Source organism: Mobula birostris, chromosome 1 (genome assembly GCF_030028105.1).
Source record: "Mobula birostris isolate sMobBir1 chromosome 1, sMobBir1.hap1, whole genome shotgun sequence".
Taxonomy (NCBI): Eukaryota; Metazoa; Chordata; class Chondrichthyes; order Myliobatiformes; family Myliobatidae; genus Mobula; species Mobula birostris.
The window spans coordinates 50,510,291-50,526,921 of NC_092370.1; the positions used below are offsets into that span (position 1 = coordinate 50,510,291).

Here is a 16,631-nt window from a genome sequence, read left to right on the forward strand (position 1 = left end):
TATGTAGTGGATGGGAGACATTGTCCAAGATGGCATGCAACTTGGACAGCATCCTCTTTTCAGACACCACCGTCAGAGAGTCCAGTTCCATCCCCACATCACTGGCCTTACGAATAGATGCTGCTTGGCTCATTAAGTTCCTTCAGCTGTGTGCTTTTTGCTCTTTCTCATCACAGGTGTCATGACCTATAATCTTTAGGATAACAAACAAAGACTTTGCTAACTTTCCAGTCCATTTCACTTGAGAAGTGAGAAATAGGGAGTCATTTTATAAAAGCAGCAGACATCAATGATGTATTTGTTTAAAAATAAGTAATATGTGTGGTGCCATATAAAGTATATGAAGGCAGTTGCTCAGAATGCATTCAGTTATATAAGCTGAACTGTATTCACCTGAGAACATCCTATATATTTGGCAGGAGTTAAATACCTTGACAGTCTTATGGCTGTTTTCAGCTTTGACCCTGAACCATTAATTTCGACCACCAGAAAAGGTTGCAAATATTACGGTTCAGCAGAACATGGATTTGGGGAAAAAAAACTCCTGGATCTATCAACCTTGCTGTGGGCTAAATACTAATCGCACCAAAAGAAAGTTTTTTGAAGGTTTTAAAATTAATATTAGGTTTTATTTTCCCATTAAGAAATCTTAGGGACACTTTCATCAACATCCTGGTCTGAGTGCCAATAGCATGCAACAGTTGCAGAGACTAGATATAAGCTGAGGAATGGAGGAAAATTTGCTAGAGACCACAAACTCATCTCCTTATTTGGTATATGAGCTAGCGAGAGAGATTCCACTTAAGTTTGTTAAAGGCAAGTCCTATCTGACTAATCTAGCTGAATGTTTGAGGTAGTCACAAGAAAATGAAATATTGGGGAATGTTTTTTATATACATTTCCTAAATTCTTTCCATATATGTTCCAAAATAAAGATTATTGGCACAATCTGATCAAGCAGATTGGAGGTAGATTCTTGAAAGGGAAGTGAAAAATGGGAATATAGACAATGTAATCAATTTGTCGGGGTATGTTAAGTAGTGTTTGACAGGATTGATTAATATAGAAGGAAAAATACAGATTTAGATGAGACAATTTACAGATTTCTCTGAATTAGCAAAATAAGTAATTCAAATGAAACAGGAATTTGGTAAGTGAATGTGTCAATTGAGTACATTGAAGAAGCATAGAAAATGATAATATCATCATCAATTGACCCACGAAAATGTTCTTCAAATCTTGAGAAACTAGGAACACTGTAGGAGTCAAGTGAATTGGGATTTAAGTTTCTAAAAAAACAAGTAAACAGAAATAAATCAATGAAGCTGGCACAGGCATGCTGTGATACAAAATATAATCAGTGCTTCAGCCATAGTGAGCCTTTGACATCAACCAAAAGTACTACCTCTATGTTTTTCCCCCTCCATGAATACTGCCTGGTCTTCTACATATTTCCATCTTTTTATAAAACAGCTGCATTCATATTAAAAGGTTTGAACTAATTTAATTGTTTAAAGTGCTAGAAGTATTTGATAGAGTAGGTTCAGGAAACAAAATTCAGCCGTCCAATATGCTTTATTTGGGAGTTATGGGCATTAAATTTGTTGCATTATGATGATAATGCATGGAAGCTTATATCACAAAATTATCACAATTGCTATATTGCAAAGGGTGTTAGCTGCTGCAAATTGAATATGCAAAATATGCAGGTCACAACGCCAGCTGTGGAATGGTATTAACAATTAGAACTCTGTGCTTCAGTGTATTGGAAGTATTGTGCACAAGGAAGGAGCACAGATATTTCAAAGAATTCTTAATTGCATGCATTTGCTTCCTGGTTGAGTTTATCAGTTATAATTAGTTACTGCCACAGAAGGGAAATCAGTATAATTTCCTTTGGGGTGTAGCATAACAGCAAGATTAATCCAAAGGCAAAGAATAGGGCAAGCTGCAAGAAGAGGGTAGAAATAAGAGGTCAGTTCTCTACAAAATGCCTTGTCCCTCGCATCAAGTGTCTTGCGTCAACCTCAATGGGGTACAAGGCATGAAGTGACAACAAGGACATGTAAAATGAAATATGTCATGTGCTTCTGCACAATTCTAACCTCAGAGTTGGCCAAGGACAACTTTACAGAGTCTGTCAATGTAACTGATGATCATTTGAATTTATCAGTGTTAGATAAGGGAGAGGATGAACTTTCTCTTTCCTGATGGGTTTTCCTACTCCAAACCTCCATTATATTGCCTCAATCTTACAGCAACAGCAAGTCAAGCTGAAAAGGAAATTGCAGCCCTTTACACATGATTTGACTGTTCTCATCACAGATAATGAGTGAAGCTTCAATCTTCACATTCCTGTGGAGGTTTGCACATTTGTTTCTTATCAACCATTACCCAACATATCCTGTGGAGTCAGACTGGAATTTGGCACTTCATATGGCAGTCTTTTGTTATGAATGCCTGAAAATGATTGAAAGAGGAAGAAATAGATTATTATGTCCATCACTCTTCCCTTCACATGGGACAACCATTTCAAGCAAGCAGCCAAAAAGTTCATGGGGGGCCAGATTTTGTCATCGATGGTGAAAGAGTGACACTTAGCAATCAGTATACTCTGCATTGCTTCTCACACAGCTTTCAAATCTATTTTTTAGCTGGGGCTGTATGTTCTGGAGTCATAGTCATAAAATTCATACAGCATAGATCAGGCCCTTCAGCCCATTATGTCCATGCTATCTACACTCACCTGCACCAACCCCAACACTTGATCCATAACCTACACCAACCGCAACTCTGGTAAATCCAAAGAAAATATTCCCATCTGTGGGAGTAACTCATCATAACAGACAAACTCATACAGAAGATTGTATTCTAGCTGCTTTAGTAATTTAGCAAGAGAAAGTGTCAACTATTTTGTGGACCAGAAATGCGTACGATACTCCAAGAGTGGCCTAAACAATGTTTTATAAAGCTATATGGAACCTATGCCTTTATATTCCGTGTACTGGTAAGGAAGGCATGCTTTCTTTGGGCACTTTTCACCACAATATCTACCAGTGCTGTCACCTTCTGAGATCCTTGGAGCTATACACTGAAGTATCTATATTCCTCAATACTCTCAGGGGCCATATCATTCACTGTGTATTGACTATTCTTATTAGTCCTCCCAAGAACACATCACCATCTTCTATTTCTCTGCCTGTTTTACCAACTGATCATTATCATTCTGTACAATTTTTCCCTTAACTTTTATCAATAACAATGATTTTCCTGCAATGTACAAGGTTTCTCATCAAGTTGCTTGCACTTGCAGCTTAGTAGTTAATGTATATGACAAACAGTAACTTTCCTTGTTGCTGATTCCTGTAATGTATCAATGGTCACAGACTTCCAACCCCAAATCAAACCTCCACCACCACTCTATCATTAAACTAATTTTGAGTCCAGTCTTCCAGCTTTCTTTGGATTCTATGAACAATAACTTTTTGGACCTGTCTCCTATGTGATACCTTGTCAAAAGCCTGACTGAAGTATATGTAGACCTCATCTACTGCATTGTTCTTGTCAACACAATTTTTTACCCCTTAGAAAAAGTCCAATTGTTCAGACAAGATCTCTCCCTAACAATCCATGCTTATTGTCTTTGATAATCCTTTTCTTTCTAAATGTAGAGTCATAGAGAAATACAAGCTGATGCAGGCTCTTCATGCCAACCACATTGTCCATACAGCTAGTGCCAACTTCGTACCTGCCGCCTATATCTCTACAAGTCCCAGCTGCCTACTTCACACCCACCCATCACCCACCCACCCACCCTCCTTCCCCGTCACCTGGTCTTAACTGTCAGCTGACAATTTGTACTCCCCTCACCTCCTTATTCTGGCTTCTTCCCCTTTCTTTTCTCGTCCTGATGAAGGGTCGTGGCCTGAGATGTTGACTGCCTACCTCTCTCCACAGATGCTGTCCAACCTGCTGAGTTCCCCACCACCCCCTGCACACCACACTGGATATATAACATCTGCAGAATCTCTTCTGTTTATGCTTTTATATAGCCAATGAACACTACAGCTGAAGATAAAGGTCCTTCAGCCCATCTAATCCATGCCCAAATATTAATCTTCCTAGTCCCATCGACTTGCAACAGGACTGTAGCCCTCCATAGCCCTCCTATCTATGTCCCTATCCAAATTTCTCTTAAAAATTATAATCAAATCTTCATCCACCACTTCCACTGGCAGCTCGTTCCACACTGTCACCACCCTCTAAGTGAAAAATTTCCTCCTCATGTTCCCCTAAAACATTTCATCATTCTTCATAAACCAATGACCTGTAGTTCTAGTATTACTCAACTTCAATGGAAAAAACATGCTTGCATTAACCCTATCTACACCCCTCAAAATTTTGTATACTCCAATCTAATCTCCTCTTGTTATTTCATGCTGTACGTAACAAAGTCTTCAGCTATTCAACCTTTCCCTATAACTCAGGTCCTCAAGTCCTGGCGACATCCTTGTAAATTTTTTCTGCACTCTTTCAACCTTATTGATATCTGTCCTGTACATGGGTGTCTAACACTGCACACCACACTTCAAGTTAGGCCTCATCAGCATCTATACAAGTTCAACATAACATCCCAACTCCTGCACTCAATAAGACCGTAAGATATAGGAGCAGAATTAGGTCATATGGCCAAACGAATCTGCTCCGCCATTTCATCATGGCTGATCCATTTTTTCCTCTCAATCCCAATTTCCTGCTTCCCCCCCCCCATGCCATGACTAATCAAGAAACTATCCCCATCTGCCTTAAATATGGATAAATACTTGTCCTCCACAGCTGTTTGTGGCACTGAATTCCAGAGATTCATTCTTCTGCCTAACGGAATTCCTATTCATCTCTGTTCTAAAAGAATGCCCCTATATTCTGAGACTTTGTCCTCTGATCTTGGACTTCCCCACCATAGGAAACATCTTCGCCATGTCCAGTCTATCAAGTCTTTCACCATTAGATAGGATTCACTGAGGTCACCTCACCCCTCTTTCTTCTGGATTCTAGTGAATGCAGGCCCAGAGCCATCAAACAGTCATCATATGATAATCCTGGAATCATTTTCATGAACCTTCTTTGAACCCTCTCCAGTTTCAGCACATCCTTTTTAAGATGAGGGGCCCAAAACTGCTCATAGTATTCCAAGTGAGGCCTCACCAGTGCTTTATAAAGTCTCAACGTTACATCTTTGCTTTCATATTCTAGTCCTCCGGAAATGAATGCTAACATTTGCATTTGCCTTCCTCACCACAGACTTAACAAGCAAATTAATCTTAAGGGAATCCTGCACAAAGAATCCCAAGTCCCTTTGCACCTCAGATTTTTGTATTTTCTCTACATTTAGAAAACAGTCTACCCTTTCATTTCATCTACTAAAGTGCATGACCATACACTTCCCAACACTGTATTCCGTCTAACATGTCTTTGCTCATTCTCCAGATCTGCTAAGTCCTTCTGTAGCCTCCCTATTTCCTCAAAACTATGTGCCCCTCTACCTACCTTAATATTGTCTGCAAACTTTGCAACAAAACTATCAATTCCATTATCCAAATCATTGACATATATCATAAGAAGAATTGGCCCCAGCACAGACCCTTGTGGAACATCACTCTTCACCAGCAGCTAACTAGAAAAGGCTCCATTTATTCCCACTCTTTGCCTCCTGCCAATAAGCTACTGCTTTATCCATGCTAGAATCTTTCCTGTCATACCATGGGCTCGTAGCTTAGAACATAGCACATAGAAAATCCACAGCACATTACAGGTCTCTTCAGCCCAAAATATTGCACCAACCATGTAACCTACTCTAGAAGCTGACTATAATTTCCCTGCTGAATAGCCCTCTATTCTTCTAAGCTCCATGTACCTATCTGAGAGTCTCTTAAAGACCTTATTATATCCGCCTCTACCACCTTCACTAGCTATGCATTCCACACACCCACTACTCTCTGTGTGAAAAACTTACCTCTGATATCCCTCTTGTATCTACTTCTAAGCACCTTAAAACCATGCCCCCTTGTGTTAGCCATTTCAGCCCTGGGAAAAATCCTCTGACTATCCACACGATCAATGCCTCTCGTCATCTTATACACCTCTATCAGGTCACCTCTCATCTTCTGTCACTCCAAGGAGAAAAAGCCAAGTTCACTCAACCTATTCTCATAAAGCATGCACTCCAATTCAGGCAACATCCTTGTAAATCTCTGAACTCTTTGGTATCCACATCCTTCCTGTAGTGAGGTGACCAGAACCAAACAAAGCACTCCAAGTGTGGTCTTATGTAGCTGTAACATTACCTCTCGGCTCTTGAACTCCATTCCATGGTTGATGATGGCCAACACACCATACGCCTTCTTAACAACACTGTCAACCCGCGCAGCAGCTTTGAGTGTCCTATGGACATGAACCCAAAGATCTCGCTGATTCTCCACACTGCCAAGAGTCTTACATTCTCTCTTCAAATTTGACCTCCCAAAATGAACCACCTCACACTTGTCTGGGTTGAACTCATCTGCCACTTCTCAGCCCAGTTCTGCACCCTATCAGTGTCCTGCTGTAACATCTGACAATGCTCCAGACTATTCACAACACCCCTAACTTTTGTAGCATCAGCAAGTTTGCTAACTCACCCTTCTACTTTCTTATCCAGGTCATTTATAAAAATCATAAAGAGGAGGGGTCCCTGAACAGATCCCTGTGGAATACCACTGACCATCATCCTCCATGCAGAATACAAACCATCTACAACCACCCTTTGCCTTCTGCGGTCAAGCCACTTTTGGATCCACAAAGCAAGGTCTCCTTGGATCCCATGCCTCATTACTTTCTGAATAAGTCTCACATGGGGAACCTTATCAAATGCCTTACTGAAATCCATATACACTACATCCACTGCTCTACCTTCATCAGTGTGTTTTGTTACATCTTCAAAGAATTCAATCATATTCGTAAGGTATGACCTGCCCTTGATAAAGCCTTGCTGACTGTCCCTAATCAGATTTTGTCTCTCCAAATGCTCATAAATCCTGCCTCATAGAAACATAGAAAACCTGCAGCACAATACAAGCCCTTCAGTCCACAAAGCTGTGCTGAATATGTCCTTACCTGAGAAATTACCAAGGGTTACCCATAGCCCTCTATTTTTCTGAGCTCCATATACCTGACCAGGAGTCTCTTAACAGACTCTATCGTATCCGCCTCCACCACCGTGCCCTACTGCTCATTGTGTAAGTCCTACCCTAATTTGTCCTTCCAAAGTGCAACACCTCACACTTGCCTGCATTAAATTCCATCTGTGTTGCGTGTCACACTGTTCTATGTTCTATGCCAAGACAACATCCACTATCCTCATTTATCCTTTCAGTTATATCTTCAAAAACATTTTAAAAGGTTCATCAAACATGATCTCCCACATACAAAACTATCCTGGCTCCCTCTAATCAGACTCTGTCTATCCAAATGCTGGTATATCTTGTCCATTAGAATTCCTGCCAGTAACTTAACTGATATCAGGCTGACCGGCCTATAGTTCTCAGGTTCCTCCTTGCTACCGTTCTTGAACAATGGAACAGCATTTGTCACCTTCCAGTGTTCAGGAACTTCACCAATGGCAAATAATGGAGTAAATATCTGCACAAGGCTTTTTGCTATTGCTTCTCCAGCTTTTCATAAAATCTGAGGATGCACCCAGTCATCGAGAGATTCACTCATCCTTGAGATCCTGAACTGAATACATGCTTCCTTTTACTTGACCAGTGTCTCAATGTCTCTCAATCTGCCAAGATTACCCTTCACCTTAATAGCAATATACCGCACCCAGGCTCTTGACATCACACTACTAATTGCCCCCAACTAATTCAGGGGTGGAGTGTTACCTCACCTGGAAAGACTGGAGGTAAGGAGAGGTGAATGGGCTAAAGTACAGTGTTTCTGTTGCTTTCAGGAATGTGTGTTAGGAGGGAGATGAGTGGGAATGGACGAATGGACAAAGAAATCACTGAGGGAGCGATCCTTGTGGAAAGCGGGGGGGGGGAGCTAGAGATCTGTTTGGTGGTAGGATCCCATTGAGGATGGTGATAGTTGTGGAGAATGATGTGATAGATGTGGAGGCTCTAGGGTGATAGCTGAGGACAAGAGGAATTCAATCCCCATTAAGGCCGTAAGGGGGAGATCACAGGTGCTCGGGAAATGGAGAAGATGTAGGTGAGGGCAGTATCAATGGAAGAAAGGAAATCCCATTCTCCTATTTTTTTCCCATCATTATCTTAAAACTAATGGAATTATGGTCACTAGAGCCAAAGAGCTCCCTATCTGTCACTTCAGTTAAATGCCCTGCCTTATTCCTTAAGAGGAGATCCAATATTAGGCTGTTCTGCATAGGGCCCTCTATATATTGTCTCAGTAAATGTCATTGGACACGTTTCTCAAGTTCACTCCCTTCCAGGCCTTCTGGATGAACTTGCTAATATTGGGGGAAATAAAAATTTCCCGTTGATACAACCCTATTATTCTTACTGCTATAATGAATTTCTCTCTACCTGCTCCTCAAGTTTCCACTGACTGTTGGGAGTTGGAGTTCTAACCCAGCCCTACGGAATTGACTCTCCTCTTTTTGTCCTAAGTTCTACCTATATAGTCTCACCGGCCAATCCCACAGCAATGCCCTCTCTAAGTACTGCTATTTGATAAGTTATTCCCCTCTTATCAAAAAATGCAATGTCTTTCTCACTTATCAGTACCTCTGTCATGCCCGTAACATTGGTATCCTGGTATCCTGGAACAATGAGCTGACAGCCCTGCCCTTCTCTACATTCATCCGTCGGGATTGACTTTTTCCCCCCAATACCTTGCTGCTACTGTTGCTAGATGCACTGGACAAATTTATTCCCTTAACCCTTCTTGAATAAACATTGCTCATTTGTTGTCTTCCATCTGGCACCTCACCTAAAGCCAGCAAAGATTTACAAAAAAATCACGCTTTTGCACAGACTTCAATTCCTATCAAATGGTAATCTGCAGGCCTGGCAGACCCTGTGAAACCACAAGGCAATTCAGACAATGTACATTCGAACAATGTTCAGGACTCAAGATGATACTGCCAGATTTACTGCATGATAACACAGAATGTTACTAGACAAAATAATGCTGTTGGAAATTCATGGCCAGGATTTTCTCAATACATGCCTTAATTGATGCAAAAATTAATTCTGATCAGTTAAAAGTCTTATAGAAAGAGATGTGTATCATTTTTATTTGTCTAGATATGAGTTGTTGAAAATAGGATTGTAAATATCAACAGATGTCCTGTGATATTCACAGTTATCAAGGCTGCCCATTCCTCTCATAGGCAAAGTAGTAGAAGGCAGAGAAAAGACATAAATCATAAAAATCCTCCCTTCAATGTATCCTTACCACTACTCTTACCATCCTTCAACAGTTATCTTTCCCCCAAGCCCACAGTTTTTTCACTCTCCTCAATAAATGGATTACCTTCTCCATCTGACTTCTACTTCTATTTATAATGATCACGTTATCAATGTTCTGTTCCACTCCGGAGGTAGATGTGCTTAGAACAGATCAGAGCACAATAAGGTAATCATGGGAAACAGGAAAAAAAAACTAACTGACAAAATATAAAAATAAACTGCACAATATGAATTTCATTATCAATTTAAGTTTCTTAGAATCAAATATCCAGGGGTCAAATTGTGCAATGAATGTGTATATAACTTTTGCAGAAATACAGAGAAGGCATCTTTTAAATCTTTGTATATTTTATTAATGTTTTTACAAACAGTCCACAACTTCACTCGAAACCCTGGGTCTGCCATTATTATTCTTGAGGTGGTTACCCACAACAGCTATGCCTGCTGTTCCCTGGACACTCCAGCCCAAACTTGCATGTGGAGATTCTCCCAATATGTATTAGCATGAACCCTCTGGGAGCTGGAAACAATTCCGGAAAAAGAATGAAAGGTTTATTTTACATGTGTTTTTAAAACTTTTTTGGTAGTCAGTTTTCTCAGGAGAAAACCATTGCTGAGAGAAAGAAAATAATGAAAATTATCATTACGAGAGCTTGTGCTGAAAATTCAAAAATTTAATGTATCCATTGGCCCTGTGTTGAAGTCTTGAACTTTTCTCGGTCCACTGAAACTTCCCTGCACTAACCCACACATTCTAAGAAGTTTCAAAACATTATATTGTTCATAATGTAATGGGTCTGAATGTTCTCATAGACAAGTAGAATGTGGTGCATTTGAAGGAATCCTATTATTATAATGTCTACATTGGTGTCTTTTTAACTTATTGAAAAATCCAAGATGGTGGGATATCTAGGTAAGGAAAAATAACTGATTAGGTTTTGCTTGCAATTTAATCAAGATTTATATGATTAAAAAAGTAAAAATAAAAATGAAATAAATTTTAAACATTGATGGTATTTATCAATGTTTCCCAAATTAATTATATATTAATTATATAATGGAATCAATCATTGGTCAGATGGGAAAAGAGTAAGAATGCCACGTGATTATATGGCCTGCATATGTAATTCTGGCTGTATACCATGTGATCAACGGATCTCTGTACATATTATTATATTCTGCATATTGGACAGGCTTAAAACAATTGCCTGCCATGAGAAAGTAAACAAATTTAATCAGTATTTCTCTGTTTTTATTTAATAAAGTTCATCATTTGTTTAACTTATATTCTTACTTCCCAACTATTAGCAGTACCTCAGAGTGCTGCTAATACATTGAAACCCATCTGATATTTCAGGTTTTTTCAGGTATACTTGCATGATATTTAACAGCACCAAGTGTTAATTTTAGCCTCAAAGTGATCTTTTATTTCTGCCTATGAATGTGTAACATCTTGAATCAAGATGTGATTTCTCTAAAAAGGCAAACATAACTGGCATTACTGAACTACAGTATATAGGGGTGGAGGACTGTAGAAAGAGAGGAAACTGAGCAGGCTGAGTTTATGTTCTCTACAATTCAGAGAAAAGATGAGAAGTGGTTTCATGAAACTAAAAAACATCTTACAGAGATTGACAGCATAGATGTGGAGATAAGTTTCCAATGTCAGTAAGACGAAAGAGCTGATTGTGGACTTCAGGAAGGGTAAGATGAAGGAACACATACCAATCCTCATAGAGGGATCAGAAGTGGAGAGAGTGAACAGCTTCAAGTGCCTGGGTGTCAAGATCTCTGAGGATCTAACCTGGTCCCAACATATTGATGTAGTCATAAAGAAGGCAAGATAGCAGCTATACTTTAACAGACATCCCACCCTGCAAAAGCTCATTTCAGGGAGGTATCACTACCATTTCAGGGAGGTAGCACCATGCCCCCCCCCCCGCAACCCCTTATCCCCCCCGTCGACCTCCAAGGGTGTATGTAATACTTTGTTTAGTGATGTTTTGTTTACCCAAGTTGGGTATATGCAGCAAATGTGACTTTAAAATATGTACTTGTATTATATTATATTATGTTTATTCTATTACAACTTTAAGCAAGTCTACAGGGAGTTTGGCCTCATCACATAGGATGTCAATAGCGTAGCTCCTGAGCAGCTGGCCAGCTAGTTTAAATAACGTTAGCTATGCTCTAATGACACCTGTTAAACTCACTTCAACATGTCTTTTACATTTTAAACCACCATGGGCAATAGAAAAGTCACTGTTGCAAACAGTGCAGTGAGCAACATTGTCATTATTTTTGAGGTCGACTGTAAAGCCCGCCCACAGGGAAAACTGATAGGTCTACTTAGCAGGGGTCCCCAACATTTTTTGCACCGCAGATCGGTTTAATAATATTGACAATATTCTTGTGGACCGGCCGACTGGGTGGGGCGGGGGGGGTTAATCACGACCGGAATGTAAGTGATAAGTCAATAGCATCATAACATTTTAAATAACATTTGGATACTAAACACACAGCGCATATTTTCCCCAGATGAACATATAAAATCATTGCAACACACCAATATCGCTGAATCAGTGGGAGCCCTGGGCTTGTTTCCCTGCAACAAGACGGTCCCATCGAGGGGTGATGGGAGGCAGCGATACTCGAAGGGGGGTCCTTATGTCCAGTCTATTCTGCAATTTAGTTTTCGTTGCATTCATTGCAGAAAACTCTGCTTCGCAGCGATATGATGTTGGAAATGGAAGCAACGTTTTCAGTGCTGTCATGGCTATCTCAGGATATTTAGCCTTGACCTTGATCCAGAATGCCGGTAGAGATGTTATGTCAAACAAACTTTGCAGCCCGCAGTCATTTACAAGCTCGAGGAGTTGATCTTCTTCCCGCGTTGACATGGATGATGCGTGCGTAATGACCTCGCGTGCGTTCAAGTTCAACAGTGGGTGACAGGGAATGAGGAAAGGTGCAAATGACTCATATCGTTTCATATCGCCAAATCATATTGTTTCCTCACGGCCCTGTGGTTGGGGACCACTCTTAGCACGAAGAGAGACCAATCAGGATGCTCGCTCTCCCTCTCCCTCTCAAAAAAATCTACTTCCGGGATATTGTCTGTAACTTCCGGGCGTCAGGGAGCCACTATCGATATGCGGGAGACTCCCGGATCTTCCGGGAGAGGTGGGATGTCTGCTTTATTAGGAGTTAGAAGCAATTTGGCATGACAACAAATACACTCAAAAACTTCTATAGTTGTATCGCGGAGAGCATTCTGACAGGCTGCATCACTGTCTGGTATGGAGGGGCTACTGCACGAGACCGAAAGAAGCTGCAGAAGGTTGTAAATCTAGTCAGCTCCATCTTGCACACTAGCCTATAAAGTACCCAGGACATCTTTAGGGAGCGGTGTCTCAGAAAGGCGGCGTCCATTATTAAAGACCTGCAGCACCCAGGACATGCCCTTTTCTCACATTACCATCAGGTAGGAGATATAGAAGCCTGAAGGCACACACTCAGCGATTCAGGAACAGCTTCTTCCCCTCTGCCACCCAATTCCTAAATGGACTTTGAAGCTTTGGACACTACCTCACTTTTTTTAAATATACAGTACTTCTGTATTTGCTTATTTTTAAATAATCTATACAATATACATAATTGATTTACTTGTATATTTATTATTATGTTTTATTTATTAGTATTATTTTTTTTTCTCTGTGCTAGATTATGTATTGCATTGAACCGCTGCTGCTAAGTTTACAAATTTCACGTCACATGCCGGTGATAATAAACCTGATTCTGATTCTGATTTCTTTTGCCAGTGCACCTAGAAGCAGGGAACACAACCTCAGAATCAGGTGTGACCAATCAGGGCTGAGATGTGAGAACAATTCTTTTTGCCAAAAAGTCAAGAAACTTTGGAATTCCCTACCAACAGAGTAGTGAATTGATACATTTTTGGATAGCAAGGGAATTGATGGATGCAGTGGCAATTCAGGAAAGTGGGACTGAGATAACTGGATGGTACAGCAGTCATGAAGGGATAAACCAGCCTCCAACTGTTTTATTTTTTCTGTTTGTTGTATGAAATATTTTTCTGTGTGTTGTATGAAATATGCAACCAGTTACTTATTACACAGTGTGATGCCAAACTTTGTTTTATTATTTCAGATTGTATGGTACTCCACAGAATATTGATCTGTGGCCTGCACTAATGGTTGAAGATGTAATTCCTGGTACAAGAGTTGGGCCCACCCTAATGTGCTTATTTGTAACTCAGTTTAAAAGACTGCGAGATGGCGACAGGTAGGAGACACTTTTAAATGAAGGTATTTACCTTGATGAGACAGTTAAAGATAGCAATAAAAGCAATAAAATGACTGAATTGTATACATTTCAAGTGGAGTTGAGGTGCTTCTCAAGCACTGCATGTTACTATTTTTGTGTAAATTTGTTTGCTACTTTTTTTATTTATCAGGAATCACTGTGTAGTATTAGTGGGTGAGAAAAATGGTCTTCCCACTTTTTGCATATGTATGAATCAGTTTTGGTATTTGATTATGTATTGATCATAACTTCATACAAAATATTCTCAGCCCATTGATATGTTTTATCATGTGGCAATTCTTATCAGGATTGTTGAAACAGGCCAAATTTTAAGTTCAGATAAAAAAAACCATCAATCTAAAATATTAAACTTCAGTTTTGTCCTCACAGATCCCAGTACCTGTTGAGTACGTTTTTTTTTAATTTGCACTATAAAGTTATCAAAAAGCTCAAATGGAACTGAGTACCCAAATATCTCTTTTCCTTATCTTCAGCTATTGGTCTGCAGGTGTGTCAAGTTGGAGGAAACAGAATATGCTTTGTCACTGAATGGCACTGAAAGGAACTTTTAGAAGTGGTTGGCTGAGATGTTTCCACTCCTGACTCTTGTTTATACATAGGATGATATCAGTGCTCAACTTCACTTTGTTAAGAAGTAGGATAACTTCAATTTGAGAAACTCACTCTTGGACAGTTCCACATAGAAGGGATAGAGGGAAATATGTTTCGCCTGTAGCAGCTCAAAGTACCAGAAGATAAGAAATTAATGAGTTAGAGGTTGAACAGGAGAAAATCTGCAGATGCTGGAAATCCAAAATGCTGGAGGATCTCAGCAGGCCAGACAGCATCTATGGAAAAGAGTACAGTCAGCGTTTCAGGCTGAGACGCCGCATCAAGACGAGAAAAGAAAGATACATAAGATACAAAGAAGGATACATAAGATGATAAGTGGAGTGAGAAAGTGTGGGGAGGGAAGGGAGAAACACAAGGTGATATGTGAATCCGGAAGGGGAGGGGTGAAGTAAAGAGCTGGAAAGTTGGTTAGTGAAAGAGATACAGGGCTGGAGAAGGGGGAATCTAATAGGAGAGGACAGAAGGCCATGGAAGAAAGAAAAGGGGGGGAGGAGCTCCAGAGGGAGGTGATGGGCAGGCAAGGAGATAAGGAGAGAGAGGGAAAAGGGGATGGGAACTGGTGAAGGTGGTGGGGGGCCATCGCTGGAAGTTTGAGAAATCGATATTCATGCCATCAGGTTGGAGGCTACCCAAACAGAATATAAGGTGTTGTTCCTCCAATCTAAGTGTGGCCTCATTGCGACAGTAGAGGAGCCCATTCATAGACATATTGGAATGGGAACAGGAAGTGGAATTAAAATGGGTGGTCACTGGGAGATCCCGCTTTTTCTGGTGGACAGAGTGTAGATGCTCGTTGAAGTGGCCTCCCAATCTACGTTGTGTCTCACCCATACACAGCAGCCACCGGACACAGTATATGACTCCATCACACTAATGGGTGAAGTGTCACCTCACCTGGTAGGACTGACTGGGGCCCTGAATGGTAGTGAGGGTGGAAGTGAACGAGCAGGTGTAGCACTTCTTCCACTTGCAGGGGTACGTGCCAGGAGAGAGATCAGTGAGGAGGGACAAATGGACACGGAAATTGCATAGGGAGCGGTACCTACGGAAAGCAGTAAGTGGGGTTGGGGGGGAGGGAAAGATGAATTTGGTAGTGGGATCCTGTGGAGGTGGCGGAAGTTGCGGAGAATTATGTGCCGGACTGGTGGCTGGTGGGTTGATAGGTGAGGACAAGAGGAACACTATCCCTGGAATGGTGGAAGGAAAATGGGGTGAGAGCAGACACACACATCAAAGTTGCTGGTGAGCGCAGCAGGCCAGGCAGCATCTCTAAGAAGAGGTACAGTCGACATTTCAGGCCGAGACCCTTCGTCAGGACTAACTGAAGGAAGAACTAGTAAGAGATTTGAAAGTGGGAGGGGGAGGGGGAGATCCAAAATGATAGGAGAAGACAGGAGGGGGAGGGATGGAGCCAAGAGCTGGACAGTTGATTGGCAGAAGGGATATTAGAGGATCATGGGACAGGAGGCCTAGGGAGAAAGAAAAGGGGGAGGGGGAGGAAAAAACCCAGAGGATGGGCAAGGGGTATAGTGAGAGGGACAGAGGGAGAAAAAGGAGAGAGAGAAAAAGAATGTGTGTATATAAATAAATAACGGATGGAGTACGAGGGGGAGGTGGGGCATTAGCAGACATTGACTTCTCAGACTTCCACTAATGCCCCACCTCCCCCTCGTACCCCATCCGTTACTTATTTATATACACACATTCTTTTTCTTCTTCTATCTCTCCTTTTTCTCCCTCTGTCCCTGTCACTATACCCCTTGCCCATCCTCTGGATTTCCCCCCCTCCTCCTTTTCTTTCTCCCTAGGCCTCCTGTCCCATGATCCTCTCATATCCCTTTTGCCAATCACCAGTCCAGCTCTTGGCTCCAGCCCTCCCCCTCCTACTTTCAAATCTCTTACTAGCTCTTATTTCAGTTAGTCCTGATGAAGGGTCTCAGCCCGAAACATCGACTGTACCTCTTCCTAGAGATGCTGCCTGGCCTGCTGCATTCACCAGCAACTTTGATGTGTGTGGCTTGAATTTCCAGCATCTGCAGATTTCCTCATGTTTGAGAGCAGACATGTGTGAAAGGGAAGAGATATGGTTGAGGGCAGCGTTGATGGTGGAGGAAGGGAAGTCCCTTTCTTTAAAGAAGGAGGACATCTCCTTCATTCTAGAATGAAAAGCCTCATCCTGAGAGCAGATACAGCAGAGAT

At 41.2% G+C, this 16,631-nt stretch overlaps 1 protein-coding gene across 4 annotated transcripts in view; it reads left to right on the forward strand.

Annotated features, from left to right (window-relative positions):
• Positions 1 to 16,631, forward strand: part of LOC140196191 (peroxidasin homolog) — a 569,369-nt gene that overhangs the window by 484,960 nt on the left and 67,778 nt on the right. For all 4 annotated transcript variants that reach the window (XM_072254973.1, XM_072254982.1, XM_072254999.1 and 1 more), the window contains one exon: positions 13,644 to 13,778. In XM_072254973.1, coding sequence (XP_072111074.1) covers positions 13,644 to 13,778 — 135 coding nt within the window. The remainder of the gene's footprint in view (positions 1 to 13,643; positions 13,779 to 16,631) is intronic.